This window comes from Amblyomma mixtum, chromosome 1, assembly GCF_055824585.1.
Source record: "Amblyomma mixtum isolate Tamu chromosome 1, ASM5582458v1, whole genome shotgun sequence".
NCBI classification, from domain to species: Eukaryota; Metazoa; Arthropoda; class Arachnida; order Ixodida; family Ixodidae; genus Amblyomma; species Amblyomma mixtum.
This window is the reverse complement of record NC_143012.1, coordinates 287,334,286-287,362,062: the sequence shown is the minus strand read 5'-3', so window position 1 is coordinate 287,362,062 and position 27,777 is coordinate 287,334,286. Positions and strand designations below refer to the sequence as shown.

The 27,777-nt window shown below is 48.4% G+C and overlaps 1 protein-coding gene across 2 annotated transcripts in view; it reads left to right on the top strand.

The window, feature by feature from the left end:
- Positions 1-11,952: 11,952 nt before the first annotated feature.
- LOC149371955 (inverted formin-2-like) overlaps positions 11,953-27,777 on the top strand; it is a 57,470-nt gene continuing 41,645 nt past the window's right edge. The window contains exon 1 of one of the 2 annotated variants that reach the window (XM_089566287.1): positions 11,953-12,905. In XM_089566287.1, the coding sequence (XP_089422413.1) occupies positions 12,545-12,905 (361 nt within the window). In that variant the 5' untranslated portion in view covers positions 11,953-12,544. The remainder of the gene's footprint in view (positions 12,906-27,777) is intronic. The other variant, XM_089566285.1, reaches the window with a different exon arrangement.

Here is a 27,777-nt window from a genome sequence, read left to right as displayed (position 1 = left end):
CATTCGTGCATTGTTCAGTTTCCCTGGCGTTGAATCGGCCTCAGGACAAGGGGACATCACCAACTCCCCCCCCCCCCCCCCCCCCCGCATGGTCTTCGAAGGAAATTGATTGTATATCTTATTCTGAGATGTCCCCCCCCCCTCTTACTTATCCACACATGCACGCAAAAACACACACACACGCACACACAGTTTTCCATCCTATAGCACTCCTTTCAGGAGGCCGAAATCCGGTCAGCCAGCAAAACTCGAAATAGCGAGAGAGGAATAAGCTGTTTATATGCAAAGAATGCACCGAAATACAGTGTTTTCAGAAGGGTGCTCCGACAATTCGTACGTAAAGTATTCCAAGGTTTTTTGAGTTAGCCTTTGTAACAGTGATGCAATCGCCATTTAAAACTGCGAATATGTGCAGGCTTCTCCTCACAGCTTTGTGTTACGTGGAGAATCTCGGTGATTCGTCTTGTTGAGCAATACATATTTCGAACTTCCGGTGCCTTCGCGCACCCATTTCCGTGCCTTGTCGAATGTCGCCAAGCTACGCTCCGCTGCCTTCGCTACGATGGCATTTGATTTCTTCTTTCGAGCAAGCATTCCTGCCTTGGAAATGTAGCGCCCCCTCAGTATGATGTCATCACACGCCTACGACTAAGCGCCGCAGAGAAGCCTGAACACCGTCGTGGAATTAGTCGCCGACGGCATCGCCATTTCAAACGCTAGCACAAAGAGGCTTCGTGCGCTTCCCCTGCACGTTTCGCACATTTGATCCTTTAAGGTGGTCGAATTCTAAAAACTCTTCTTCGGTTGCCCTTTAAGCATATACATCGTCGCATGTGGCTGGCTGGACAAGCTCAACACAATAACAGAGCACTGATACGAAGTAGTAATGCGCATTTTAGCCTAGCTGGTTTCTTTTAAAGCACCACCTGTAGGCAACGATTTTGACTGACGTAAATCACGAACAAATCATAACTTTTATACCGAGACCTGTATTCGCGCCTCGGGTGTCCAGTCTGGAAGTCCCGGAATACAGAGGCCGGTATCCACCTCCCGCTGTGCGTTTGCCCAGCACTGAAGCCGACCAGATCCTGGCACCTGGCCGCAGTGGGTCTCGCGCCAAACAATCCTTATACTGCTTGGAAACAGGGACCGCAACATTGCTCACTTCTCGACTTCTTTAGATCGGCCAACCATTTTTTATTTATTTAACCATCCTTTCTTTATCGCTGGTGTTCTTTTGAAGCGCATTACTCGTTACGAGAAAAAAAAGTTTGTTACAGGGCCAGAAGTGACGTACATCACTGAACCGGAAGTGGGAACTATATACGTTTCGATGTATCCTCATTGCGTCCGTGTCGCCACTTCTGGACACCTTCGGGTAAACGTGTAACCATCAGCTAGAGGACCAGAATAAATGTCTGGTTGTGTGCAGACAAACGTGTAGGGGTCTGCAAACATAACCGTGAAAGAATGACACAAATGCCACAGTGGAGCAGTGGGAGGCAGTGTTGTCTAGCGATGACCTGAAAGATCAACGTAGACTGATCGACGGGGCCTGTATCACAGCAGCAGCCGCAGGGGCCCTAAACTAGGGGCTCTGCACATCAAGCTCGCCAAGACTCCTCTTGAGCAACAAGTTTTTCATTCATTCATTCATTCATTCATTCATTCATTCATTCATTCATTCATTCATTCATTCATTCATTCATTCATTCATTCATTCATTCATTCATTCATTCATTCATTCATTCATTCATTCATTCATTCATTTAGTGAAGAGTGTGGGCCGTTGTTGCGTGCGGCTTGCGGATAGAGGCATGAAGTTTCGGTCAGAACAAGGGCGTCATATTCACTGTCATCTGCAGTTCGTGGTAGTACACGCGGTATGCCGTGCTGTGGGCGTGTATGCATACAGCCGGTTATTTATACCGACGCTTTTTCACACCCAGTTGCAGCTGGATTGTAGATCGGTACGTGCTAATACTTTAATGGAAAAGGAATGGGCTCTGCACCTATATACATGGACGTCTGCCGTACATTTGTCACGGTCTTGACAGTGTTGCAAACATCCGTTTGTCCATCACTCATAGGTGCCACAAGCCACAGACTTATTGATATATGTCTCGGCCAGAAGCGGCATTTTACGGTTGAAGTCATCTCAGCGCGTACGACCGTCTAGTCGCTGTGCAAAGTTTCCATAGGTATATGATCCCGGATATTTCATGTGGGCCGTGAACCGCGCTCTTCCATGATTATTTTCTTTTTTTTTTTTCGTGCCGCTGGCTCAACATGTGGGCGTCATGACGTCGTCGAGTACGGTGAACTGAGCATGCACGCGTATATTATATATGCATTAAAACGATATCCGCGGTGGCGCCAGCTCCTCAAAGAAGACGCAGCCACGAGGAGAGGCAGAGGGGGCTGGTGGTATTTGTACAGGAGCCTTGAATAAAACACGAGTGTCGGGCGATGCGTTATATTACTAGCAGAGCAAGAGTGTCACGTGCCGTGTTTGCAACAGTGAGAGATATCTGGGTCGGCGGTGAGGTACAACTGCACTACTGCCGCTAACTATAGAAGCCTCCCTTCTGCAAAAACGCCTTCTCCTTTTCTCTATCTTTGGTGCCCTGTAGCCACAAGTAATAATTCCTCGCCGACAGTTCATCTCTGCATAAGTCAACAGCTAGCTTTTCGTGATAATTAGGGCCATGAAAATTTTAATAAGGGACCACCGTACGCAGTCCTGCAGTCATAACCTCCACCCGCACGCCCGTTGACTCCTTACTGTACCCGGCTACGCTAACCTGCCAACGCCGCACTGCCATGCCCGACTTATCTCTCCTTCTATCTTTAGAGGTGGATTATGGTTGGATGAGTGGCTGTGTGTGACAGTGCGTGAGGCACGGTCGCAAGCATGACGCACGGCCACACTCAGAAACACGCACCTCTATCAAGAGCGACTAAACAATCTCACTGACATCAAAATTTCGCAGCACCTCAGCTGTCGCTGAAATCCGCATTATTGCAAGGGTAAACGTACGGTCACTTTTTTTGTCCTTATTCACTTTTGCGAACTTTTGCGAACTTTTTCACTTTAATCTTCTTTTTTTTTTTGTTCTGGACCACACCCTCCCTTTCGGCTACTGGTTCGTGGAAGGCAAATGCGTCCCTCGTAGCAAGGTGAGTTGGAGAGAGAGAGAGAGAGACTTTAATGAATAAAGGGGTGAGTTGGAGACTCCTGCCTCTGTGAAATGGGCAATCACCGCAGTGAGGCAAACGGTGTCTCTAATCGGTATTTGTGTACCTGAACCAAGTCTATGCGTTGGGTGGAAGAGTGATGCCACCGGTTCACGAGGTTGACCCTGATTCTAACATCTTGGTGATGAGACTAAATGCCACATAGTAATAAGTCTCATTACTTAAAATTACAGGAGGATTTCAGTCAGAGCGTTCACTTGGAGCGCCTTGTCTTCTCAGCACACAAGATAATACTTTGATCGATTGATTTATTTATCAAATAATTGATTGATTGATTGATTGATTGATTGATTGATTGATTGATTGATTGATTGATTGATTGATTGATTGATTGATTGATTGATTGATTGATTGATTTTAAAGTTCCAAAGCAAAAAAGCTACTATGAATAGGGGCAGACTCACGGGCAACTTGTGAAGAAGGCGGGTAGGGGGGAAGGTTTCACATGCACTGTGCATTTTTAACTTTATTAAAAGAAAGTGGTGCGTCAATTAGGGCGGGTGTGGCTTCGTTTTTCTGCCTGGAAGCAGATTGTCCACTTCGGCTAATAGCGACGCCCTGCTTCGCTTTTACAAGCACATCAGCCAAACCGTTTCTCTCCTCACTGAACACTCACTGAAGCGCACTTCGCCGCTCCGCCAAGTGACCAAAGTGCAATAGATGCGGGCCGTGAGACAATACAAAGAGAACCAGCGCTGGCGCCACCCAAGGACAACTCTCACAGCCCAACAGGCAACAGATTATACGATTATACGAGCAGATTATCCGTTCGGGCGAGTCGGTCGGAACGGGTCACTCCCCGTCCTATAGCCATGAACACGACTCCACTTCGCCCACAGCCCGGCACGTGCGGCGGAGGCGTGGTATAACAGCGGACAGCCGGACCTTGCGCGAGTAAAGATGTTTGCTACCTCTCCGTACCAGTCAAGCGAAGCCCACCACTGATGGGGTTTTGCCCACACGCAGTCCAAGATAAAATCGGAGACCATATTCGCTGGCTGTCCTTTAACCGGGTTCTGATCGACTCGGTATACCAATTAACATATATTGCTTAGAGGTTACGAATCTTTAATTGTGTGCACAGATTGGCTTTGATTAGCGCTACCTTATCGGACTTCATACTCGCTTGTACACGATAGCTCAGGGCATATCGGAAGTCTATAGTATAGCGTTCAGTCCGACGCGTCGATTAATAAGCCACCAATAATAATGCAATGGAGATTAGTCCATTTCAGAGGCACTAATAAACCCTAAAGTCTGCTGCAGACGCCGCCACTTCCTCAATAGTTCGCGTTGATTATTCGCTAAGCACGTCCCAGTTGGGACTTAGCGTTGCATTCCTCCCTTTGGAGACATTCCTGCACTATTTGTTGTGAAGCGCTGTAGTTTGGTTAATGGAAGCATTCCACATATATACGCGCGTCTCCTAGGGCTAGCGTTGCAAGTGAATGCTATGCCGCGTTGGGCGAGACGGCAGATACGTGTGATGCGGACCCACGTTGCTGCATTCTTGCGCGAAAAAGTAGTACAATCTTGGGCAGAAATTAAGCTCTATAGAATTGATCTCTTCCGTTTCACAAATAGTGCTTTGTTGTAGAGAGGACTTCTGTAAAGCTATAGAGAAAAAAAGTACACTGTTATTTGCCCCGCCTTCACAAAAAAACAAAAAAAAAACACGCCCCTTTCAATGTCGCACATATAGTTCTGACGTTCTCGCTGCAATTGTCTGAGGCCCCCGGGCACATCTAACAAGGTTGACCCGCTGCTTTTTCCCGGACAAATACCACATTATTGTTGACTCCGCCAGCAGGGCAACGGTCACGGTGTGATTCAGTTATTTGAAATTACTCTCGCTTTGAACAAAATAGCGCTTGCAGTTCATTGCACGCGTTGGAAACAAAAACGAATTTTTCACCACGACGACGATGACGCCGGCCACCTCCACAACCGCTACCGCCATAATCATCGTCATAGTATCCTATGACGCGCCTGCTCTAGCAAAAGAAAGAAAATTAGCTCACGTCCGAGAGCAGCAGTAAGAGATCATCCTCCAGTTTTTGAACTCGAATACTGGTCCAGCTGGCAAAGCTGTTATATACTATCTCGCTGTCGCCTGATGCTTAAATTAGCTAGCAAAACAAAAATTAATTCAATTACGATTGAGAGACAGGTCTCTTGCTTTTACAGACGAGTACACTCAGAGCACTGACCGCTGCCGATCATAATATGCTTTCGCAATTTTTGCCCTTTGTTTCCTTGTCTTCACGCAGAGGGGTTCAGCTTATCTTTGTAAATGTCTATTAAATATTATACACTCAACGCGCAAACTGATAGTAGCATGTAATTAGAAGAGGAGGAGGAACTCTAATAGTAAGTTGGGATAATTGAGGGAGCAATCACTCATTAACACCCACCAAAGCGGCTACACGCCCTACCATCTGCTGGCCATTTTGGTTAGCTTAGTTAGTAGAACGACTTCCTGGCACAGATGGTGCTCCCGGCTTCGATCCCCGGACCAGGACGAATTTTTCTACAACTACGAAATTTCTATGCAGGCTGCATAGCTTTCCTTCGCAGCCGTATACGTGGCTACGTTTGGGTGGGTGCTAATAAGTAATTACTCTCTTATTACAAATCTGTCTACTCCATCTTGGGGTATTCCCTTAATCATTGGACTAACTGGTATTTGGCGATGTTAGCCTCATTATACATACCTGACACGATTCTCCAGACGACTACGACTCAAACATGTAGTGACACACACTCCCGTAGAAGTACACCAAACGCGCATACACACATTGGATTCTGAACGAACCAGCGCAAAAAACACAACGGACAAGAAAAAGGCGGAACACGACGGAAAGGAGCGCTGAACTTTCAACTTTATTTTGGAAGTACAGATGCAACGCGCTGGTTCGTTCAGAATAAAGTTGAAAGTTCAGCGCTCCTGTCCGTCGTGTTCCGCCTTTTTCTTGACCGTTGTTTTTTTTTTTTTTTTTTTTTGCGCTGGTTCTTCAGAAGCATGTCCTACCAACTAACCCAACAACAAGTGTTGCACACATTGAATTGTTCGTACGGTCTTGTCCCCTCTCCCTGAAGAATCTCAAGATAGCCTTCGTCACACGCAGCGTTGACGCTACTTTACCCTAATGTCCATGCAGAGTACGTTAGCTAGGCTACGGCTAGTATACATGGTGTAGGCTGAGCTCAGTTTTCATCGCTCTACGTTACGGCGTACAACGACTACATACTCAATTAAAATGTGTAAGGTCTTCACGAACAGCCTATTCTAAGCACATCAGGGTCCAGGGTTCTCTGGTTTTTTACAAGCATCAGTACTGCTATCTGAGTTCGACGGAGGCATGCATGCGGTGACGCCTACCCCACGTGGAAGTCGCAGTTAGTACACACGTATCAATACACTCACACATCTATCGTGGTGCAATTCATTTTTTCCCTTTTCTGCGCACATGGTGTCCACTTGACTTCCTCATCTCAATCGCTCTCTTTGCCCGTTATCTATCGACAGTTCTCCCTCCCGGGTGTACAGTAGCAAGCATAATGCATAAGGCTCTGTTGTTCACCCTCTAAACCACGCAGCCGAGTCAGGAAGGCAACTCAAAGCCGCCGTATGCGTTACCCTTAATACCGTGCACGAAACGTCGACGAGACAAATGGGGATCAGGTCGCACACACAGGCGCTCACTTGCGCATGCGCAGAAGCAGGCGCGCTGTCATTGTGAGACCAAGCCGGGAAAACGCCTCTTCCCAGTGACCATTTCTAAGACGCTAACGCGTGGTCTCACTACTCCTGTCTGCTCTACGAAAATCGTGCAGTCGCAACGCAGCGGAAAGTTCCGGCAAACAAACAGAAAGACTGAAAGATGCTAGGTACGCAACATCACTGCTAGCTAGCAACTGTGACCGAGGCGCTTCTGCAGAAGATCACGCGGGAGGCTGTACAGTCGGAACCAGAAAGGGAGGATGCATCGCACACCGCTTGAAGTAGATTGCGTCAAAAGTTGCAATGACGAGGTAAGTTCTGTCCCGAACAAAGGTTACACGACGTGTCGGAGCGTCAGTCGAGAACAAAAGAAGCGCAAGAGCTCGGAGAAACGCCAGACAATTGATATACAAGATATTCAATCTGCCAGCAGGGAATCGTTTATAAATGTCGTCTTTCGTGTGAACGAAGCCGCACCGAGCAAACGGTACGTCGTGCAAATTACCGCACCCGGGAGCACCCTATACAGCATTAAAAAGCACTACGAGAGGCCATATGGCTACCCACCATCGCGACTGCCAGTGCGAAGTGAATCTTGAAGGTATCACGTTGGTAAAGACGAGCAGTTATAGACTTGCGTGCAAAATCTCGGAGGCTCTAGCCAGCGATGATTACGGGTCGCCATGCATCAGTACGTCATCCACTGCTTCCACTGGTGGAGAAAATGCGTTTTTGCGTAGTCCGTAAAAACGATTAGCGTAAACACACTAAATTCGGTTTCTTATACATGTGTCTTTGTGATTTAATTTATTTGCTAGTTAGGGTTGTGTTTTTTTTTTCTTGAACCATGTTCACAGCTGGCATTCCTATCGCAATCCTCCATGGTTTCACGGATGAAATATTTGAAGTTGTGTCAATTATTGAACTACATAAGCTGTTTGCACAGCATCTCTCTATGGTTCCGCGGTTAGTAGCAAAATGCAAGCAGTCTCCCTACTGCATTCCTTTCCTTCGGGTGTGCCGGACGCATGCAAGGCCGTGCCTCACCTCATCTTATCAATTTGTCCAGTTGCAGAACTGATGCTTACAGTGCATAAAAACGTTGGAGGGCAGTGCGGAAACCGCACTGGAGTAATGCGGAACTCGTCGCCTCTCTTTGCTCCTAATTGCTTCACTTTGCTAATAAATGCCTCTTTTTGTATCGCACACACAATTGCCCATTTAACTGGCTTATCGATCACATATCGGTTACTTATCGATCACTTATCAATTACTCATCGATCACTTATCAGTTCCTTATTACCACTTATTAATCACTCATCGGTCACTCATCGATTACGTATCGATCACGTATTGATCTCTCATCGATTGCATAATCATCTAACTAAGGGAATCTGTGCACGGGCGTCCGCAGAATTTTTTGCAGGGGGGGGCCCATTGGTTGTTGGCGCCGGAGGGGGGGGGGGTATATTCGTAGCAAAAAGGCACTATTTGCGGAGTGAATTTATTTATTTATATATAAATAAAAAATAAGTAAAATACACACATGAAAGAAAAATTACAAACAGCAAATTAAAGCGCGGCTAGGAGAGATACATTGGAGCTTATCAACGAAGAAACCATTAAAACTAATAAAAAATGCAAAAAGATACTATCACTTCATGGAGAAGTGTGCTCAGTCTTGCTGCATACGGGTTCTCGACTCACCCGGATTGATGACCAGCACACAGCACAATATGTTCACAAACACGCAACTACAGTCACTCACTCACTCAGTCTGCCTTGAACAGCAACTGTAGGCGCCTCGGATTTTTCTGGGCGAATTGCGTAATTACACGGGTGATAAATTCATTTCAGTGCTTCATTACACGCTCTCGGTGCACACTCGTCATACATATCGATTGGAAAAACGGTTGAACGCGTACGTCGAAAACAAAAGATGACTATATATACAACGAAAACTTATTTACAAGATAAATGCACGCTCGCAGCTTCATACACCTCGCTCCATCTTGCTCGCGCATCCGCACAGTTGAGCAACGGCCCACACACTGCTCGCCGCTCGTCGTTTTCTCGTCCGCTGTCTTGGTTGTTCTCAGCTTCGTTGACAACCGGCCACTAAAAACACGGAAGCACAAACACAGAGGCGCGCACACGTGCAAGGGCTTACTTGCCGCAATATCCCCGAATGCGCACTCTGGGGGTGAAAGGAACGCCGCGCGACTTCCGAGGGGAAGGGACACTCGTGACTCGCCACTCCGGTCGGAAAATTTGTTTTTGTGTTTTTATGGGGTTCAGAGCCCCAAAACGACTCAGGCTATATGAGGGACGGTGTAGTACAGAGTTCCGGATAATGTCGACCACCTGGGTCTGTTTACCATGCACTGACATCGCACAGTACATGGGCGCTGTTGTGATTTGAGGCCCAGCCAGAGGGGACAGGCGAGCCAGGCAGGCGCCATCGGGCTGCGTTGACCACAGGCGCTGGTTTTCGGAGAAGACGTAAGGAACGCTGGTGTGGGGCGCCTCTGGAGACTGCGTCGCCGTGAACAAAAGCAGCTAATCCCCTTCGCCGAAGATTCTGAAAGCGGCGCTTCTACCGAACTGCGCTCTCCCGAGGATCGGAGGAGACAGCGAGCGGCGGCGGCGCCGTCTGATCGCCCGCTTGCCACTGAGCACCCCGACAAAGTGGGGGTGGACACGGCTGATTTGTCCTTCCCTCCTGAAGAATTCATCGGTGGCCGGCGTACGAAGGCGAAAACAAGATGCCCTGTGCACTGTCTGCGTCCGTGTCGCTTTCTCTCTAGAGATCAAAGAAACGACACCCATCTCAAGACGGCTCGAAACACATGCTCGCCGGTGCCGCTGTATGTCTGCAACAGGTCGCCTTTTAGTAGAGCTAACGATGGCGTGGTTTGAAAACGGCGGAACGACGCCCGCCCGGACGCGGCATTTCGCAGATGTGACCCAAAGCGTGGAAGCGGGGCTGCTTTTACCCTTTTGGCTGAGCGCACCACCGCCCCTGGCGTGCGGCCATCACTCACGGTTCGAGTGAGTGATTTTCCAGGGGGGTGCAGCCGCCCCCCCTTGCCCCCCCCCCTCCGGACGCCCATGAATCTGTGCAATTCGTCCAGTTCCACCGCGCTTCATTCAGCGTTGGCTCCGCCCACCTTTCCGGCCATGTAGGCCAATCACGTGGTACGTCACGCGGTACCGCACTTCCGGCAATTTAAATTTTGCGTCACTCCCAGCCCGACCACGCCCACTTTTGGTCACTTTCTTGGCTCTAATTAATTAAGTAATGATCCGATCGGTACCAATATTTTTGCGCAGCATCCTCAGATCATCCTCCTTCGATTATAACCACTTTTGGGACGATATCTCTTTATTGTTTCCCACACTCGCTGCGGACACGAATTTGATGACAGAAAGCCGCCGACAGAGCCTAGTAATGCTTTCGAATTAATAAAGATTATCTGTGTACTAACGCCAACCGTAGCCGGGTATTATATAGCCGGGTATATGGCCGGGTATTACAGTATATAGTGGCTAACATATCCAACCAAGCAGCTCTTCAGAATGATCTTAATCACGTTCATCAATGGTACGACTAATGAGTCATGAAACTAAATGCTAACAATTGCAAACTCGTTTACTCTCATCGTCGCCAACAGCTCCTCGTATTTAAGTACTCTATCCTCAACTCTACTATTGAAGTTGTATAATCTTATATATACCTCGGCGTAACTTTAAGCAGTGATCTCTCCTGGTGCACTCATATCACTAAAGTGATACCATCGGCACACAGGTCGCTTGGATTTCTGAAACGTCACCTACGTCGTGCACCACGGCACATGAAATTACTCGCCTATAGATCACTTATCAGGTCTAAGCTAGAATATGCATCTCCAATCTGGCATCCACATCAAATTTACCTAGCTAACACCCTTGAATCTTTACAGAATCGCGCTGTAAGATTCATTCACTCTGACTACTCTTTTAAGAGCAGCGTAACAGCATTAAGACCTCAGTCCGAACTTTTGAATCTTGGCACTCGTAGTCGTTTAGTTAGACATTGCTTGTTTCGTAAGGTATTTCACAGTTCTCTCAATCATCTCAAATACTTAGCCCCACCTACACGCATATACCGCCCCACTGCGCATCCATTTCATGTTGCTCGACCGCTTACTAGAACCGCTACGTTTGCTGGGTTGTTTTTTTCCCGCACAGCAATCGACTGGAATGGCCTTCCTGCCGTCATTGCTGTCATCACCTGCCCATAGAAGTTTGCGACGAACCGTCCTTTCTCATGTTAAAAATTGTAATTTTCACCTATGATTTGTAATCCCACCACTTGTGCCCCGAAAGGCAATAAAATGCAATTTATGGCCTTTAAGGCAATAAAGCGAAACGAAGCGAAAAGCTTCAGCCTCAGGAAGTCGCTTCAAGGTTCGTCGGAAACGCACGAAATGCAGGTATTTTTGATTCCAATTATTCTCACGTGGGTCGCCTCTATATCCTACCGGAAAAAGCACCTCTTTACTGGTCAACCCTTATGAAGTCACGGCTTTCCAGAGTCGCCGTGGCTACGGAAGTTGCATAATGTTCTAATGCCACGAGCTTCAACGAATATATTTTCATCCCGAAAGAGAAAAGAATAACAAAGAAAGCGACTGAGACTACGCACTCAACAAAATAATGAGTAATAAAAGCGAATACAGAAATAACTGACCCACTAATATTGTTTTCGAAACTCAAACGAGAGACGTGTCACCTCGGCTCTCGAGATGACAGCGAGAATGAGTGATAATATACAGATGCGCTCTCTTAAGACCCCGCGGAGATAATTAATGCCACCGAGTCTCGCTGGTTGAGTCACCCGACACTCGCGTGCGCTTTTCTCGAGCGTGTGTTCGCCTGACATGTCTTCCGTCGCACGCGTTTGTGAGACAGCCCCCTCAATCTCCCCTGGCAGAGACGCTTGCAGCGCGGCTTCGAAAGCAACAGGCTCGTTTTCTGTCGCCACCGCCGGGCAGTCTTGCAAAACCGGTTCCCCGCGCCGGCTTGGAGAATATACAAAAAAAAGTACAGTTCTGTAAGCAAGAGCAACGGGCCTCCAGTCGAGGCAGGTATTTTCTTCGGAGGTAAACGTAGTGCGCGCAGTGCACGTGTTTGCGCCTCGTCTCCGGTGCATCTCGCTGCCGGCGCGCTGCAACGACGCAACAGCATCCGAGGAAGAGGTGACTTCACGCCGGATGACCTGTCACCGAAGGCACTTTCCCCGACGCGAACCCCGGCTCGGAGCCGAAACCTGGCGCGACAAAAGGTGTCCGGCCGCCAAACGAACGGACCCGACGGCCGCCGCTAGAGGAGGCACCTGCGCGGCAGAAGTGCGCCTTGTTATCGCCGGCGGCCCGCCCTCTTACGACTGAGTTATTGCAGCGGGAACAGCGTCCCCAGCGCGCGCGCGCCGCGGCGCGGTTCGCGCGTGCACCGCCCACAGCCGCGCTTTAATCGCGCGTGGCGGCCGACGCGAAGCGCGCGCGCCCGAAGACGGGTGCCATGTCCCTGCGGTGGCGGAGCCTCGCCTCGCGCTCGCGGGTCGGTTCGGTGGGCGACGCCGACCGGCCATGGCAGCCCGACGAGTGCGTCAAGCTGCTGGCGGGCAACCCGGACCTCACGCGGCTCACCATCATCAAGCGAGAGCTGGGCCACGCCACGGCGCCGTGGATGACGAGGTTCCTCGAGCTGGACGGCCTGGACGCCCTGTTCGCCGCCCTGGACACGTACAGCGGACAGGCTTCGTTCCAGGACGCCGTACTTCAGCTACACTGCGTCGAGTGTCTGCGCGCGCTGATGAACGCGCGCACGGGACTGGACCACATCGTGAGCCAGCCGCGCTACACGCGCAAGCTGGCCGAAGGTGAGCTCTGACAGCCCAACAACAGTCGCGCGATGCGCGGCTCTTGACGTATCGCGCCTCCGCTGTCAGCGGAAGCGAAACTTGCTCGGCGGTTCCAATTCCAGCAGTCTGCGTGCAAACCTGCCAAAGGAATCAACTGGAAGAGAAAATCGAGAACGATCGCTGCACGTTCTGAAAGTACCCCTTGCCGTCGGTTATCTGATACGGCATAGAAGCGACAGGTCGACCCAGTCACCTGCTTTTTTTCCAGCACCGGTCTGCTTTGTATTGTCAGCCGTAAAGTAGCAACAGCGGCTGCAAGAGTTGTATGGGTAGATAGAATCGGGCGCGCATTTTCACATGCTACAGCCGCATCGCTCCCGCACGTGCACGGGCAGCGTCGCTTTCAGTGTCCACTGCAGCGGAGCGCCGGCACCACGCTCGTCGGGCGCGCAGCCGCGTTAAAAAGAGTATCCTGTTGCAGTGGCACGCGGTTTGCAGCACGGGCAGCGCACTGCCGAGCACAGCAGTGAGCAAGGCCACGCCTGCGCGACCACGGCCAGACGAGGCCGCGCATCAGCTGAGCGGCTCAGTGACAGCTCGGCAGCGGCGGCGGGTGCGTTTTCTTCCGCGGCTGCGGGCGATTTACGGCAGCGCACAGCTGCGGCCGTCTCTCCCGGGCGCAGCAGCTGCCGCAGGTGGCGGGTCCGTTGCGCAGAAACCGCGGTCCGGCACGGAGCTCCACAATGCAGCATCCGAACACGCGCCTCAGCCCGCTCGTGACGGACGTCAAAACAGGGAGCGCGGTCGCGTGACGGCGCAGCGGCGCTCGTGATCGAGTGAGTCCGTGCAGAGCCCGCTGCGGTCGTTGGAGGCCCCAGACATTCGCTCATTGCCCTGCTGCTTAAGAAAACACTCACGGAGCGCTTTTTCCCTGAGGGCTTTACGCAAACACGCTTCCGAGACCTTTCGTCTCCGATCCAGCCAGGGCTCATTCTGCGACGGCGTTGGGTTTAGGGAGACGTACAGGAGTGCGTTCGAACGCGGGAGAATCAAAGCGGCAACTAATACCCCGCTACGTAGCACTGGTTCTCAATATATTGGCACGCGCTAAAAAGCAAGGTCAAATTTTGGTCTGCTTTGCAGTATTTTATTCATGATTATTCGCGCGCCGACTGGGTTCGGCGATGCAATTTCTTGTAGGCGAACTGCGGTTGCGGGTGACAGGGAGAAAACAAAATACAATGAAACATTAATAAAGTTCAGCCCATTGACTTCACCACCTACAGCTTTGCTTCGTGGAAGCGGTGCAGAGCGTTACAGCGGCCGTGCCTCAGGGGTTGTGGCGCTCCCCTGATGAGCACGAAGCTGAGAGTTCGATATCGTGCCGGGGCGAGCCAAGTAAGCGCTCTGGCACATCGGCGCAGGTTAAAGAACAATGACGTGACTGGCAAAAATAATCCCGAGATTTCCACAGCGGCGGGCTTGAATTGTCCTCAATGTATAACTTCGAGACGCGAAAACTATTTCCTTTTCGGTTTCTTTGTTGCGTTGCCGATGGATGTTGAAGTTTTGCAGCCTTTCGCGTCAGTCTTGCTAGGCCGACTATTGAGATTTTGAATTCACACGAAATTGAAAACGTTGCACCTTCTTAGATTCCCCGCACTTCCTTACTCGACTGCCAGAGACAATTTAATGTCTCCCTCTATGGTGGTTCACCAAGGACAAGAGCCTTTCCGGACTTTCGAGATACCATTTACCATTACGACTGACGCCCCGTTGAACTATGCAGACAGTATGCGGAAGCATAAGCAGGTCGCTGGACCATTTGGCGTTGACGCCGTGATATCACAGCAAAGAAGTGAAATAAGAGACCTTGGAGCCTGGATCGGGATTCGAACCCGCGCCGGCCGGAACGGATCCGTTCCGCTCGTTGTGTTCTCGTGTGTTAAAGAGCTGGTTGTTGTATTGTTAGCCTCTGGTGGAGTGACACATACCCACAGTGGGGGAGCCCGCCGCGGTGGCTCAGTGGTTACGGTGCTCGGCTGCTGGCCCGAAAGGCGTGGGTTCGATCCCGACTGCGGCGGCTGAATTTCGATGGAGGCGAAATTCTGGAGGCCCGTGTACTGTGCGATGTCAGGGCGCGTTAAAGAACCCCAGGTGGTCGAAATTTTCGGAGCCCTTCACTACGGCGTCCTTTATAGCCTGAATTGCTTTGGGACGTAAAACCCCAATAAACTAAACCACAGTGGGGGATTGGCCAAGATGCGTTGCACATTCAAATAGCTGCGGCACATTGCGTAATTAAGGCATACAGTCATTGGTGAAGTTTTATGTTAAACGAAATAATTTTGAAAATTGAGACCAACGAAGGAATCTTCTTGAGCAGTGAGGTAATCATGAAGATAATCGCACGCTGGTTTTAGGACATATTCCCTGGCGCTTGCGCCAAAAGAGAGGAAAACCCGAATAGAAAGAGGAAGCCCTAATCGAGCGAGGGGAATCTGCAAAATAAGCTCCTCGTAGAGAAGCCAACCGCCGACCGTAGAGGAGAAAGTTATCATGTGATTCAGTTTGGCCACATGACTCACAAAATTTCGACACAGAGAACCCCGATGGGCACAAAATCGGTTTATTGTGCACCGCAAGAGGGTCGTGGACACCTCGCATTGCCGTGAACTGTATAAGCGGACACTCCAAGGGAATGCCAAATGTTGTTAATTCGCTGTAGCAAGCAGAGGCTCATGACTCAAGGATTGCAGTTGCAGGAAACGTCGAAAGTGGGCTATTGTCAAATGTAGTGTTTGGAATAAATGAGGCCACAGCTGGTCTCTCGCGCTGTGCCACTGGGTATCGTCGTCTTCAACTTTTCGCGGTATCGCGTCTTCTGCTCTGTTTTCGACAGTTCACGGCAATGCAAGGTGTCCATGACCCTCTTGCGGTGCACAATAACCCGATTTTGTGCCCATCGGGGTTCTCTGTGTCGAACTTTTGTGAGTTTTCGATGCCGTCGTCTTCCTCATGTTCCATCCATTAACTATCGACGATCGGTGTGTAAGGAGCTCAAGTCGTCGTGTATAGCGAAGGGTGTGTGTGTATGTGGGATGCGTCGCAATTAAACCAGGCTGGACATCGGGCGTTTGCGAATTTTCACTTCATCGTGTTCTACAGGCATGTCTTCCTTTTCAATCACGCCCAGCTTACGAACTGCTCACCTATTGTGCGGTAGGCGGCTAGATAATAACCAACCTTTCGCTGCACATGTTACATGCGCTTGCAAAATGAATGCAAGTAGGGCAGAATCTTATCAAATACTCAGATAAGCGAGCAAAAACGCACGCGCACGCACGATAAAGTGCACTCGCCGAATGAATTTAAATGACAAGTAAAATTTTTCTTTACACTCTAAACACGAATACGCCTTTGTGGAAGTAAAATGTATGCTGGAGTTTGTGGAGTATGCTGTCCTCTAGAGCGCACCCTTTCATAAAAGGGTGTGCGCTAGAGGAGAGTTTACTCTCTTTCTACTCCTTTCTATTTAGAGTGTAGATTAGAATAGCCTTTCTTTCTGCGTGGTACACAGTTCACAGGCGTCAGAAAAATATTGAGTTTGCATATCAGATGTGACCGCAAATGGCAACAAGGCCGACGGCAACCTCCAACTGTTAAACGCCTTCTACCGTTCGTCACTTGTTACCCGGCGTGACTCAGCCCAGCCAGCATGGTATGTTCTCAAAGACGCAACCTTTGCGTGAGCGCACCTATGCGTGAACAGCGCTGCGCGCTAGTTGGCACGCCTTTGCTTATATGCGCCTGTAATAGGCCAGCACAACTGGCTTTGCCCTCCACAGCGCGGAGTAATTAACTGGCGTTCGCTGGGTGCGCCCTCAAGTGCGTGGCAGAGTCGGCGCACTGAAGGGGAGGAAATGAACCGACGGCCGTAATCGCCCCACTTCGCTCGCGGAACCGCCAGCGTCTAACCTGTGCAGCTTTCGAAACCAGTAGCCAGATAACGAAACGCTGCTAAACGACATCTGCGCCGCTGTGCTACCCTTTCTCTATACATTCACCTCTGTTTACATTCACCTCATGAATGAAAGGCTGCTAGAACACAAAAATAATTTCGAGCAAGCTTGCAGGAACCTGGGAATCCATTGCAGAGATTGCCCTTCAACTAGTTGTGCACCGGTTTTCCAAAAATGCAAAGCTTTGGCTAATCACAAAGACCAGTTAGTCCGGGAAATAATCGAGGCAGCTTCGATAGCGAATCTGCGCGACGATTGTGTCAGCACGCCGTCTGTAGCTTTGACTAAGAAAGAATTTGACATGTTAAAAATGTGATTATAAGTATCTGTGATTATTTGTCTTATGCTTTTTTGTGGACGCTTGAACGATATGGTTGCGACGCATGTGCTTTTTGAGAGGGTGAAGAAGGTATAAGAAGCAATGTTTCTTCGAAATAAAAACCAGTTGTAAGTCAGCGCTTGTCTCTTGTCCCGATGTTTTGCGCTGTTCCATCAAGAATGTGATACATGCACCCCCCGTCAAAAGTCTTCAGGCCACAGCGTTCAACTGTAGTGGAATGGATGTCCCTTGAATTCTCTGTGTAGCAGAACATTCACAAGATTCTCTAGTGTGAGGACAAACCTTCTCCTAGCATTTCAAGGCCCTTTGGTCTTTAATAGTGCAGTGATAGCTCCATCATACGGCTCAAGCGAAGAGCCATTGGCCTGAAAACTTTTGACCAAGACTGTACATTCAATTCTTGCCTTTTGTGCTTCTATCGTACACCCACTTGAACCGCTCATGCAAGCAGGCGACTTTAGCAAGCCTTTCTTGAGACTTCCTTTGCCGCGTATGTATGTTGCACTCTAAAGATGAGAGAGTTTGAAAGGATCTGTGCCGCCGCGGTGGCTCAGTGGTTATGGCGCTCGGCTGCTGACCCGAAAGACGCGGGTTCGATCCCGGCCGTCTTAATCTGAGGTCGTGATCTGAGTGCCTCTAACGCTGTGTATTATGCCCCTTAGCCTGCCATAGGCAGCAGAGACGCGCAATAAACTTTTTATGTGATTATCTAGATGACATGGTTCTTCTAGACAAACTAATAATCCCTTCGTTCAGCACTCTCAGTTAACATCATCACCACCAGCGCAGATTACTTCGGTATTCTTCTTAACTCTTATCCAAAACTGTTCCCCAGTCCTCGGAATGCCTTCTGTAAACAGGCGGTGAACAGCATTGGCAAGCTTGTATCTCACTGCTTATGCTTCCTTATTCGAATTTTATTGCTGACCTCATGGAGGACTATGGTAGCTGTGCAGTCGTTCTAGATATATTCCAGTATTTTTGCATAAGGCTCTTCTACGCCTTGTTTCCGCAATGTCTGCATTACTGACGACGTTTCCACTGAGTCAAATGCTTTCTCGTCATCAATGAAGGCTATGTATAGGGGTTGGTTATATTCTGCGCATTGCTCTATCACCTGATTGATAGCGTGAATATGGTACACTGTCGAGTATCCTTTACGAAAGCCTGCCCGGTCATTTAGCTGATATAAGTCTAACGTTGTCCTCGCCTCTATTAACGATTACTTTAGTAAATACCTGATAGGTAACGGAGAGTAAGCTGATCGGTCTGTAATTTTTCAAGACTCACTGCGCATTCTCACGCAGCGAACTTTGTCATCCCATTTCCTACACCTCTCTCATTCCATCCTTTTCTCCTCAAATCCCTTCCTCACGCAGAGTAGCAAGTCAGCGGATTTAAACGCCAGCTAAATGATCTGTTTTCAATTATGATGCTTCTCTCTCTCTCTACCTCTGACACTGTGTATGGGAGAAACGCTACAGCGCAGATTGCGAGGCTCGGCAAACAACTTAGGTCCTTCAAGTGCAGAAGATTATACCCGTTAGCGATCACTGCTACTGCTAGCATATACGCCCGAAAGGCCACCACACAAGGGGAAAGCAGATCGCACGGCGAGTATATCAAATGCACTCTGACAAAGCTTGTATCTGAAGGGACGACGACACACGTGCAAGCTCACAAGTGGCACTGCGTAGCTCATAAAGCCCCGCCGCGGTGGCTCAGTGGTTGCTGACCCGCCGGCTGCTGACCCGAAAGACGCGGGTTCGATCCCGGCCGCGGCGGCCGAATTTCGATGAAGGCGAAATTCTACAGGCCCGTGTGCTGTGCGATGTCGGTGCACTTTAAAGAACCCCAGATGGTCGAAATTTCCGGAGCCCTTCACTGCGGCGTCCCTCATAGCCTGAGTTGCTTCGGGACGTTAAACTTCAATAAACCAATAAACCAAACCAAAGGATCTGCGGTTTCTCCTTTATAGCAAAATAGCGACCAGATGAACCGCACCGTGATGAACCACAGACGGCAACGTGCTTTCTATTTATTTTTTTTCTTTGTTAGAACCTCTAATGCCACGGAGTGTCTTATGTTCAGTTTTTTAGTGGAGGGAGACGGAGCTTAATAAAGGTCCATCGTCGAGAACACCGCTTAACGTCTGCGTTAACAGAGTGCTTGCTGTGAATAGTTCACGGAATACTGCGTACCTGGGCAGATGTCGCAAGTTTCCGCCAGGATACCCGTATACTACCAGCAGTGCTGCTGCATGCCAGCACAATTATGCTCGACGAAACAGTGCGAATGAATAAAAGAGGCATTGTTGCCGTGCTGTGCTCCGACGGTGACGAGCTCCAGTTGCGCCTGAAGTACTACCAAAACACAGGAAGCTATCTATAACGAATATAGCAACGTAGGAAGAAGCACTGTAGTAGGTGTCACGAGACAGTATGCGCTGCATTCCAGCGCCAGAGGTTTGTCCCCCAACGTGGTCTTGTGGTGAATTTGCATGCTGCCTTTGATCTGGATTGCTGTCCTCCAGCTAAACAGAGCGCCCCTGCGGTGATCATCCCGGCACAGCTTTTCCATTTCGGCGCGGCTGGAGTGGCATAGACTGAAGCACGGATTTCTGCCGCGGAGTCAAGCGCGTATTCGTAGGTTCCGCTTTGCAAGTGGGCTGCGCTTTCGTGCGACCATCGTGTTTCCTCCGGAACTGAAATAAAGAGGGCGAAACATGTTTCAGCCACCTAGTTGCCACTAAGCAACACTTCCGTTGCTGCAACCGAACACTTTCCTTTTTTTTTTTTCGGCTTTAACAGTGTCGCAAGTACCCATTTCAGACAAGCGTTTTCGTTGCGCCGTGGACATCGCATTTAGGCCTCTGTATTGTGGGGAAATCGCTTAAGGTAGGACGTAGATTTCAATTAATCATTATCATAATCACAAGCACCACCATCATCAGCAACCCTGGCTACGTTCAGTTTGGACCATGGCCTCTCTAACTGACTTCCAACTGTCCTGCGACAGCCGCGGCACTTTGTCCCAACCACCGTATCCCTGACCTCAGTCATCCAACTGACACTCTGACCCCGGCTTTCTCTTCTCTTGGAATCCACTCTTTTTACCTAAGAAGACTGTCCGTAACTTGTTTGGTCTATTACAGGCCCCGCATAAGACCATCTTATTTCCGCTAAGGTATAAGTATTTCAGTTAAGGGAGCTATTGCTCGCTAACGTCCTCCTGTAACAGTGCTGCAAAACTGTACAGCTTTCACCGAATTCTCGCACTTGAACTCATGCTAGTCCGGCGACTCGAACCCAGGACCGCCGCTAGTAGGGGCAGTCACTACCACCAGCTAAGCTAACCAGGCCCGGCTGATCTATTCGAGCACGCCCTGTCATCTGTTAGATCTGCTCCGGTGAGCCTAGCTTCCAGAGCGATTGTCTCGGAAAGGCGAATGCACCGGGTCCTAACCCCTGGCCAGTGAGAATTCTTTTTGAACAGCGCAGCTTCCGCGAAAGCTTCTGTAGCCGTATGTGGATATGCTCCAGTGGATTCTGATGAGTCATTACTCTTAATTAGTTGCTGCAGTACGGACTCGCCGAAACATCCGCTCTTAGCGACGCCCCAAACTTCCGTCTACTCTCCGCCGTAAGCACGAAACCGGAGAAGCGGCCTGGTTGATCTGTGAACCTTGGCAGGTGGTCGCGGGCGAAGTCCTCTCTCGACGCAAATGCCGTGTCGCGCGGCGGCGAGGAATGAGGCGTGCACTCTTTTGAATTGTGCGTGCCGGTGGCAGTCGGGCGTCAATAAAGCGGGAAAAGCGCCAACAGGCGCCTGGAAACTGTATCCGTCGCACTCTGGCACTTCGCCGGCTGCGCTGGCCTTTCAACTCGCTGCAGCTGCGGTGCGGGGAAACGTGCAGAATCGCGCACGACGCGGCGGCGTCTACTTTCTTCTTTCTTTTTTTTTTTTTTTGCAAACGAGTCAATTCGCATCATAATCAGCATACCCGATTTAGCCAAAGCACTGTTCACAACGCCAACTTGTCTTATACATGTATACCACACAAAACCCGACGCGATGGCTCAATTGCTTTGGCTTTCGGCTGCTGATCTCAAAGTCGCGGGTTCGATCCCGGCCCCTCCGGTCACATTTCGATAGAGGCGAAATGCAAAAAAAAAAGTGGCAGGGTTTTAACGTAGTTAAACCGTGTAGACATGCGAAAGCATGTGTTTAGCCTGGTTGACTCATGCTTTTTCGCTTTTCTGGATAGCGGGCACGTCTGGCGACGATGTTAGACTCAGGTTAAGCTCTGATCGAGGTAAAGCCGATCTCATCTGTTCCCGCCGCAGATGTAAGTTGATGAAGACGACGACGTGCAATGACAGCGCGAGTGTGTGTTGCAGTCTAACGCGATGCGTGATCGGCTACGGAGATAGCATAGTGCTCTCACGCAGTGGCCAGCGAAGCTGATCAGTTCGCGCCGCCATGGGCTCGAATCGCAGTCGTGGCAATAGTTCCTTTATTTCTGTACCCTCAAGGTCAGGGACACCACAAGCTCCTTAGTCGGGTTTGACCCCGTGAAGTAGTGATTTCGCACTAAAACGCTCATGCGCTGTGCGACGTCCGGGCACGTTAAAGGACCTAAGGTGGGGCAAGTTAATCCTGAGTTTTCCAATACGGCGACCCTCATAGCCGGTGTGTGGCTTCAGTACGTTAAACCCCACAATTTACAAGTTTTTACTTACATCACGCATATAATTTTTATCCTGTTTAGGACGTTTTTAGGATAGAGGATAATAAGATCATCTCTGTGCTAGAATCAATGGCACAGTGACGTGTATTCACTGTTTGAAATATGCGCTTAATTAAAGAAGGCAGATGCGACATCTAAAGCCGATCCTTTTGGTCATTTTTAAGGCCTAAATTACTGTACACGAAAATGAACTTGGTGTTCTGCCTTGTTATATATTTTTTTTTAACACGACACGTCGCAACTTTGCAAGCACCGCAACTTTAAAAAAACAGGCACGTTAATGACTTGCCAACGTATACAGTACGCGCCGGGTATGCCACGTTTATTGAAAATTCTTCGAACAGGAGGCCCCTATGAGAAAATATGTGGAAAACGCAACTGCGCTTGAATTAACTTTCGAACTCAGTAGTCTGCGTACTGAATAACCTGGATACACATTTCGTAGTGCTACTTTTAATTAAAAGAATCTGTAGGATGGCGTGGTGCGCTATCATCCGCTGAACGGCCATTTAATCAAGGGAAAGCTTTATCTCCCGCCGAGCTCCAGTTTTTAACGATGAGTCACGGTCGCACATATAGACGAGGACTGAAGATGAGCTGTAGGCACCACGCACGCTCGATGGTTTTTAACTCGCTGACCGTGTCTCACAATGGTCAAAGCAAGCAACTGTAGCCCGTCTGTTTGCGCCCTAGCTTTCCATGTTCAGATTCCCGGTAAAAGCACCTATGCTTTGATGAGGCACTAAGTTGGATCACAATTGTTCCACCAAAAAAATGATAGACCTAGCGATCGATGAGTGCCCGAGTGCAAATTTTGGCCTCTTGTAAAACAAAATTACATTCTTCAGAATTTTTTTTTTATTTTGCAGCTGTACACATTTCGGCTACGAAAACAGGTGCAGACATTTTGTGAACTGTAGCTGATCAGAGCTATATTCTGTCAGGTGTATACGACAGCGCATACAGTCAGTACTGCGGGAACAGTTTTTTTTTCTTTCTTGGTTACGCGGGTGTGCAGCAAAAAATAACAAACAACGCTCCAAGGTCTTCAAACTGCGGTTTTCACCGGTAACAGTAACCCCTGCATCAGAGAAGTTTCCCGGAACTCCCCCCCCCCCCCCCTCATCCCTTTCCCCCCAGTGCAGGGTAGCAAACAAGTTTCATCTACTGGTTAACCTCTCCTCCTCCCCCTACCATGAGCAAGCGCAGATACAGTACAAGTGCAGGCATTCTTTAAGTCTCACAAGACGAGTACTAGCAAGAACAGACAGAGCGCTGCGTCTTTACAATAAAACACAGTCGAACCTCGTTATAATGAAACGGTTTATAACGAAATAACGGATATAACGAAGGAATGAAGATTCCACTTGGAAGTTCGGTCAACTCGGGCTATAAAGAAACTACTGCTATAAAGAAGTAATCACCGGGCCCCTTCAAATTCGTTATAGCAAGGTTCAATCCAGAAAGGCCTGGGTCATGTCAGCCTCGATGTGCACATGCCTACCTCCCATCCATCAAGGTGGCGCGATCGCGGTCACCATTCTACACCTGTGGAGGGTGAACAGTCTGATTTTTTCTCAATCACAAACAAAAGCTGCAGTTTCAATCTATCACTAGAGGCTCGATCCTGCTTTTGCACGCAACTATCCTCGTCCGAATCGGCACGGCGGTCTTCGTACGGTACTGAATTTTGCTATGTGACAACGCCCATCTAAAAAAATGCCTTCAGAACCGCAAAACTGTGCAGTGATTTTGCTTTCTGTTTGCTGGATAACAGCTCGCTGATTTCCAGTTAATTGGCTGGAATGGGCTGAAATAACTGACTGCTCTTAGATTTAGACAGCAAAAGGCCTGGACGGTTTCTAAACCAAATAGCTGCTTAAGCATCGAGTAACGGGAGGGTCCTTCGTTTTTCGGGTAAAACCCGATTTTACTTAATTTCTGCATCCCCGAAGAAGTTTATAAGAATCAAGCAAAACGTAAATTATGCAGGACAGTTCTATTTCCAAAATATCTCCTGAACACGTTTCGAAAACCGCTCCACTGTTGTTGCTGGTCTAACCCTCGTCACCGTACTTTAATCTTTTGCTAGTTCATGCAAATACTCCGCAGGTTTAGAATGGACATGGAAATGCTATCAATGCAGACAGTAATGACAGCGGGGAACAGTTATTAACAACAAAAGAAAACCAGTAAAAAATTAGTTGCTCTCTAGCCTAACTTGCTCTAATAAAAATAGTCTGTACACTGTCTATAGATTTCTTATCGACCATACTGCCTTCCTATAGATAATTCCTTTTGTGTATTCATAAACTAGACAAAATTCTACTAAATGTGTATGGCCATAAACCTGCAGATTGTCTATAGACTGTCTACAGGTGTCTATAGATCAGCCTGTAAGGTTCGTTTGTCTATAGGCTAGTCTATAGGATTTGTCTGTAGACAGTCTATAGAATGTCCAAATAAATCTTGCGTGTCAACAGAAAGGAAACAACGAAAAATTACGGAACGCGTTGAAGTTACGAAAGGTTATCTTCCGTTCGGTACAAGTTCCGTGCTTTTCAGATTAACTTTAAGAACTGCATGCTCCTTTTAAGTTTTGACTATGCAAGCTATTAAAGCTTTTCTGAGCCGTGCGTTATTGTCCTGCAAAAAAAAAAAAATTAAAAGTGTCCATAGGACATTTTCTTCATTGCAAAACTATCCTGATAAAGTGTGAATAATAAGAAAAATCGAAAAGGGAAACACCTCCACATGCACCCAACTTTAAATCGAAAAATATCGTCCGATTTCGAGACGGAATTTCGAAAAATGCACAACTCCATACAGAAGGGCACAGTAGGCTTATACAGAATAAAGAAGTTAACCAAAACGCTACTCGTTTGCTATCGTTTGAAGCCAGTGGGACTTCGCAGCGCGCTCTTCACAATGGCGGGAACTACGTTTAGTATCAGTGCAAACCGTGTCAGTGGCACGATGCCCTCGTCGGGAACGAATGGAGCTGATAAGATTAACCACAGTTGATAAACTTTGTCTACAGGGGTTATACTTCGAGAGTTGAGTGTCTCCTGCCCGCTGCCCACAAAAGGCTTATCACGTAACAGGAGAATGTCGAACCACGCAGACCGCATATCTTTTTTTTTTCCTTTTTCGCTCTTTTCTCCGGCGAGGCAGGGCTGCACATTCCCGTCTGTCTGTGCGTGCGTGCGTGCTCCAGGGTAGACGTGTATCTCGCACACGCTGACCCCGAAAGCCACGTAGTTGTACCGAACACGCGCGATAAATGTCCGGAGAAAAAAGGAAAAAAAAAAAAGAATGTATCCGGGTGGGTTTGAAAAAATGCGAGTATATATGTTCGAAAAAAATCTCGGAGTATATATATATATGTTGGAGTGTATACTTGCTTCACCCACCATATTGAATCGGCTAGATGTAAGCGCAGGAAAACAAAAATACCCAGCCATTGCTATCTTTTTTTTTTTTTGCCCCTATCGGATACGCGAACACACGCAACAGGTTACCTCTGTCTCGTTTGTGCAACTGCCGAACGGAGTTATTTGATGCAGTTATTATTTCACGCTTGAGCTCTTTGTACAAATGTTATTGTATTAGTTATTTTCTGACGATTACTTTACTGGTTTTATTTTCTGCGTTACTGGTTTATAATATTCGACTCCGTTAATTGGGTTCCTGTTCACGGCATTATTCATGTTCCTTATGAAATAACTTCCGCGTGGACTCTCATAAAGAATAAAAAGAAATAGAAGGGTGAACTAAGAGTGAGGTGCGCCGCAGCTACATGCCAGCTCATTAGCACCACCCGGTCCGAAATTCGGCACGAGTGTTGCAAGGTTCCTTAACATCATTTATTTTTAATGCCAAAGCATTACTAGTCTCATTACTAGAAAAGCAGGCGGCATGTGGCAGCGTGTGCACTCGCGGATTGTACAGAAAATCCCAAATGGCAATAAAAATAGGGTGACGTCATCAAGCGGCCGCATGACGCAGAAAGTCATATACATGTCGTTCGTTTATATACCGGGTGTCCAAGCTAAATGTAACCAAACTTTTAAAAAAGGCGAAGTGTCCTAGTCTAGTGAAACCAACTCATTGTTGTTCATAGTCGCGTGGCCTAGTCTTAAGTATTTTTTTCGCCCTTCAAAGTTGATTAATTAGTTAAGTTTAATTAACTTTTTAATTATTCACTTCAGGAAGAAAGTGTCAAAGCAAGAGTTTTAGATCACCGCGAAAAACCGCTAGTAGTGCTGTTTCCGTCAAGTTGTGATTTACGCAGCTTCATTTATTGGCCTTAAAAGAAAGTTGTCACGTGACCAGCTGCTCGCTCACTTCTCTGCCCCAATGTGCACCGAAAGTCTCATCGAGGAGAGGACTTCAGAAAAAATGGATTTTATTCTTTAAGGCGCGTCTTGGGACGGTGAAGTGGCACAGTTGTCATGTGGAAGCTTTTTCTTATTGTGCAGGTTATGGTTAAAGGCCGGTAAAAAGACTACTTTACGTAAATATTACTTTGCTGCAAATGTCTCAGTAAGCTGTTTCTCAAAGCGATCTACAACTTTTCCATCGACACTTTGTTCCTCATGTCAATAATTAAAAGTTAGTTAATTAAGCTTAACTAATTAGTCAACCTTGAAGAACGAAAAAATACTGCAGACTAGGTCACGCGACTCTAAACAACCCTCCTTTCGTTTCAGACAGCTAGGCCACCCCGTGTTTTTTTAAAGCTTGGTTACATTTAGCTGGGACACCTGGTATAATCCCCACTGGCCGAACTCACATGTGGTGCCAATCTTCCCGGCAACGTTCGTATCAAACTTGTGGCGGAACCATTTGTCGTACACCGTGGTATCAAAGGATTCCTGGTCGCATGTAGCTTACATATGGTACTCAACGCACATGTAAGGACAATGTTAAGAGACCGAAAGCGGACAGAGTGGGCGAGGAAGAGAGAGAAACAATAATACTTAAACACCTGTCAATGAACGCCAGGAGAGAAGTCCATCTCCCCCCGTCGCCCCTATAGCATTCGGTCGGAATACCTTGGGACACAGCAGCAGCAAGGTCGAGGGAACAGACGCGCGTTAATGACATCTTAGTCGAAATCAAGAGGAAGAAATGGGCTTGGGCAGGGCATGTAATGCGAAGGCAAGATAACCGCTGGTCCTTGAGGGTAACGGAGTGGATTCCAAGAGAAGGCAAGCGTAGCAGGGGGAGGCAGACAGTTAGGCGGACGGATGAGGTTAAGAAGTTTGCGGGGATACGGTGGCCGCAACTGGCAACGGAGAGGGTAATTAGAGAGACACAAAAGAGGCCTGTGCCCTGCAGTGGGCGTGGTCAGGCTGATGATGACGATGATGTGCTAGTCAAGTTGGAGACTGGCTTGCGACGAGGATTCGAAGCGACGACATATGCACCTTCAATTGTATGCCTTCCCAGACCCTTTGCCTCTTCCCTTAAGGCCTCTTCCTTTACCTCTTCCCTTTTAAGGACGGCATCAACGGATTGCAAGTGCTTGTACCTTGCAGAAACACAAGATCGACGTCATCATCAGAATCATCTCGCGCCATGTGGTGTCGAGTATCATTGCTCAGAATGCAAGAGCGAGCATCTGCGTTAGGTTAGTTATTATACGTAATGTATTTATTGCGTATGTTCGTAGTACGCCGCGTTGACGTGTCGAAGAAGCACGTGCTCGCAACAGGAAAGTGCATCAGGTGATGACAATGGGACCTGGAAATAGTAAAACCGGATGAATGCTGC